Source organism: Phyllostomus discolor, chromosome 4, assembly GCF_004126475.2.
Source record: "Phyllostomus discolor isolate MPI-MPIP mPhyDis1 chromosome 4, mPhyDis1.pri.v3, whole genome shotgun sequence".
Taxonomy (NCBI): domain Eukaryota; kingdom Metazoa; phylum Chordata; class Mammalia; order Chiroptera; family Phyllostomidae; genus Phyllostomus; species Phyllostomus discolor.
In genome coordinates, this window is record NC_040906.2 from 145,690,182 (window position 1) to 145,694,406 (window position 4,225).

The following is a 4,225-nucleotide window of genomic DNA, read 5'->3' on the forward strand; positions in this document are numbered from 1 at the left end:
TGCCTTTTGTTTCTAGTATGCTTTGGCTGCCTTTTTATTCCTTCTGCTTTTAATTTTGGGAGGAGAAAAAGCTAATGAATCAAGAATGAATCTCCTCTCCGCTAACTTACTGCCTCCTTGCCCCATCTTAAAGTTGGCTCTCTTTGCAAGTTCAAAATTGCTCAAGACCGGGGATGGGGGAGTGGGGGGGGGCGGAGCAGGGCAGGTAGGGGATGCATTCATTACACCTAAATCTGAAGTTGGCTTCTAAGGTATCACTTGGATGGGAAGATTTTCTGAAGCTCCCTTGCAGCTTGCTGGGCGTTTTCTTGCGGCCGCAGTGCTTTTTCAGCTCATTTCTTTATGCTGCTGTTTCCCACTGATCTGTCACGCCCGAAGCTATCTGGTTACTGCCCTAGGTGCTCGAATCAGGGTGAATTCCACGAGATTCACTAGCGGTTTTGTTCCAGTCCAAGGTAAATACAGTATGCAAAATGAAGAGCCAACAAAGGATGCCAAGGAGGGGGGAGAAAGGGATTCCCTCACCTTTTCCCGCACATTCCTCGTTAATTTCCACCAGGAGGAGGCGCGCAGCCCAGATCCCCCCAGTCTCCTTTCTTCAATCTTCCTGCCGAGGACTTCCAAGGTTGGGAGCACGGTGTAAGTCCCTCGGGCCGCCTGGCTCTCCCCCGCCCCCGGGGTTGGTTTTTCCCAGTTGTGGAGGTTGGGCCAGGGGCTGGCGGGTGCGAGGAAAGTCGGCACTGGGAGCTCAGAGCCGGAAAGTCGGCGCGACTCTGGTGGGACTAGGAGTCGTCTTGGGGCTGGTGGACCCGGAGGTGAGCGGTTGGGAACCAGCTGCACAGGCGAGAACCGGGAGGCAGCGCCAGGGCTCTTCCCCATTTTCAGGCGGGGGTCCCGGGTTTCTCTAACGCTTTGTTAGTGGTCTCTCCCTTCCCCTTTGGAAATGACTTGAACCCCCTCAAGGATCCAGGGGCTGGAGGAGCTGCGAGCTGGGGTGGAGGGCGGCGGCAGGGGGAATCGCAAAGCCCTCCACTTCCTGCTTATCCCAGAAGGGACTAAAAGAGATGAAAAGACTCTTGCAACCCGAAACTTTCCTTTTATCCTAACCTGGATCTGAGGAGCGGTCCGGGGTGGGGACGGAGACCCGGAAGGCTTGTCCTCCACGGAGGCTGTGGGAGAGTGAGAAGTTTGGTCGGGAGGGCACTAGAGGATTTAGCCAGAAGTTACGCACGAGGGCGGGAGGGGGGTGGGGTGGGGACGAGTTCGATCTCGAAAAAAGGAGGGCGGGAGGCTGAAAGGATATATCTATCCATTTATCCATCTATATCTATATCTATCTAGATATAGATATAGATAGGTATATCCAGAAAAGAAGCAAGACTGCGCTCCTGTCTCGGGATGCGCGCCCCTCTCCCGGGTAAGGATGTGCGTCGAGCGGGGGGAGGTGAGGCCCACACTGGCTTTCGGAGGGAGGTTTGGGGACCGAGTGGGGACAACTTGGCTTGGACAGGCAGGTTCCTGCGCTCGGAGAGCTGCGGTCTCCGTAGCTCCTCGCGCTTATCTACCGCTTGTCCCCAGGTCCTGCAGCTGATCCAGCGTGAGGCACCAACAAAAGAGACCAGAGGTGCCACTGTGGGCAGCGGCGGGAAGAGGAGCGCGAGTTTGAGCGTCCTGACTCGCCGTGCGTACTTTCTGGAGGGAAAAGGGGCGGGGGAATCGCCCTGGCTGGGGAACGCCCGCTGGCAAGGAGGGGTTAGCCAAGTTCCGGTTGCGGCGTCCCTCCTCCGCTCCCACGGGAGGAAAGTTTTCTCCTTAAGCTTCCTGCTGACCCGTCCCCTCCGGGCCCAGCTTCCGAGCCTTCGGAGCGGGCGCCATCCCAGGCCGACTCCTGGGAGACCCGTGCCGCGATGTCTGGGGGGTGCTCCCGGGGCCCCCGCGCGGGGGATGCGCGGCTGCGGCTCGCGCGGCTGGCGCTGGTCTGGCTGGGCTGGGTCTCCTCGTCCTCGCTCACTTCCTTGGCGACGTCCTCCACCTCCTCTGCAACGTTCCTGGCTTCCGCGGTGTCTGCCCAGCCTCTGCTGCAGAGCCAATGCCCGCCGCCTTGTGAGTGCTCCGAAGCGGCGCGGACGGTTAAGTGCGTTAATAGTGATCTGACCGAGGTGCCCGCGGACCTGCCCCCTTACGTACGCAACCTCTTCCTCACTGGCAATCAGCTGGCAGTGCTCCCAGCCGGCGCCTTCGCCCGTGGACCGCCGCTGGCCGAGCTGGCCACGCTCAACCTCAGCGGCAGCCACCTGCAGGAGGTGCGCGCAGGAGCCTTCGAGAATCTGCCCAGCCTGCGCCAGCTCGACCTCAGTCACAACCCTCTGCGCAAATTCAGCCCCTTCGCTTTCTCCGGCAGCAACGCCAGCGTCTTGGCCTCGAGCCCCCTGGTGGAACTGATCCTGAACCACGTCTTGCCCCCTGTGGATAAGGAGGAGAAGTGGAGCATTGAGGGTATGGTGGCTGCTGCCCTGAGAGCTGGCCAGGTGCTGCGTGGGCTCCACCACCTGGAGCTCGCCAGCAACCACTTTCTTTACCTGCCCCATGATGTACTGGCCCAGCTGCCGGGCCTCAGGCACCTGGACCTGCGCAACAACTCGCTGGTGAGCCTGACTTATGTGTCCTTCCGAAACCTGACACACCTGGAAAGCCTCCACTTGGAGGACAACGCCCTCAAGGTCCTTCGTAATGGCACCCTGGCAGAGCTGCAAGGCCTGCCCCAAGTCAGGGTCTTCCTGGACAACAACCCCTGGGTCTGCGACTGTGACATGGAGGACATGGTGACCTGGCTCAAGGAGACAGAGGTAGTGCAGAACAAAGCCGGGCTCACCTGTGCATTTCCAGACAAAATGAGGAATCGGGTCCTCCTGGAACTCAACAGCTCTGACCTGGAGTGTGACCCTATTCTTCCTCCATCCCTGCAGACTTCTTATGTCTTTCTAGGTATTGTTTTAGCCCTGATAGGCGCCATTTTCCTACTGGTTTTGTATTTGAACCGTAAGGGGATAAAAAAGTGGATGCATAACATCAGAGATGCCTGCAGGGATCACATGGAAGGGTATCATTACAGGTACGAGATCAATGCGGATCCCAGGTTAACAAACCTCAGTTCTAATTCGGATGTCTGAGAAACATTCAAAGACAGAACAAGGACAACTGCATGAGACGTAGACTTAAGCTTTATCCTGTCTTAGGCTTGCTCCACCTCTAACCCTCCACTGTAGACACTGCTGACCTTGACTGAAAGCAGTGAAGGAAATTTGCACCCTTGTCATGTAAAGTGACTTGGTGTGGTCTGCTGATATAAGATGATGAACGATTACATAGTCTTTTACCCTCTTCCCTTTCCTGGAACTCAACACGTGTGGAGGGATTTTTCAAATTTCAGCATGAACTCCTGGCTGACTGTTTCTCTTAGTACAGTTCAAGGTGTAACAAGTGTACCAACACAGATAGCATTCAACAGAAGCTGCCTCAACTTTTTTGACAAAAATACTCTGTTCATAAGTATCAGTTTTCTTCTCACGTACCTAAATTGTGAAGAAAATGGTTGCATTCCATAAACTGCCTGCAGACCTTAGCAAGCTCTTCAAAATAACTCCATAGTACCCAGGAGCACCTGCATCCAAGAGCATGCTTACATTTTACTGTTCTGCATATTATAAAAAATAACTTGAAACTTCAGATAACTTCTTTGACCAAGTAAATTACTTTTTTGGTTGCAGTTTATATGGAACTATACAATTGTTTTACAAACTGCATTGAGATCCAACAGGCTAAATTGTTAAAAAATTCAATAAAGATTCTTAAAAGAATTACAGTTGTGTTCAAGTTTGCTATTTGAAAAAAAAAGGATTGGGGCAGTGATACTGAAGGCCCTTCCCATGATAATTCAGGTATCATAGCTGAGAATGAAATCGGAGCAGCATCTTACATAAGGAGACTTCGGAGATAATTTTGAGATGGTGGAGCCTCTCAGGATTTAAGGAGAGAATTTGAATATTCATGTGAATAGATTTATGGGCCCCAAATTAACTCTATTAAAGAAGCAATTTTGTGAGAGCATTATAAAGTTGGTAAGAGGGAAGAGTCCTATATAATAAACAGTTCATGGTTTGGGGCTTTTTTAGATTAATTAAATTTTTAGGATAGAACAAAATTATACAGTTAATAAAACTCCATA

At 52.9% G+C, this 4,225-nt stretch overlaps 1 protein-coding gene across 4 annotated transcripts; it reads left to right on the forward strand.

Moving 5' to 3' along the window:
* Window positions 1–201: 201 nt before the first annotated feature.
* On the forward strand, window positions 202–3,857 carry TPBG (trophoblast glycoprotein). 4 transcript variants are annotated; one of them, XM_036024392.1, is made up of 3 exons: window positions 202–455; window positions 560–639; window positions 1,579–3,857. In XM_036024392.1, the coding sequence occupies exon 3, from the start codon at window positions 1,908–1,910 to the stop codon at window positions 3,168–3,170; it is 1,263 nt and encodes a 420-aa protein (XP_035880285.1). In that variant the 5' UTR covers window positions 202–455; window positions 560–639; window positions 1,579–1,907; the 3' UTR covers window positions 3,171–3,857. The 4 variants fall into 4 exon arrangements, with proteins under 4 accessions (XP_035880285.1, XP_035880286.1, XP_028365108.1 ...); XM_036024393.1 differs by lacking the exon at window positions 560–639; XM_028509307.2 differs by lacking the exons at window positions 202–455; window positions 560–639 and adding an exon at window positions 653–815.
* The last annotated feature ends 368 nt before the right edge of the window (window positions 3,858–4,225 follow it).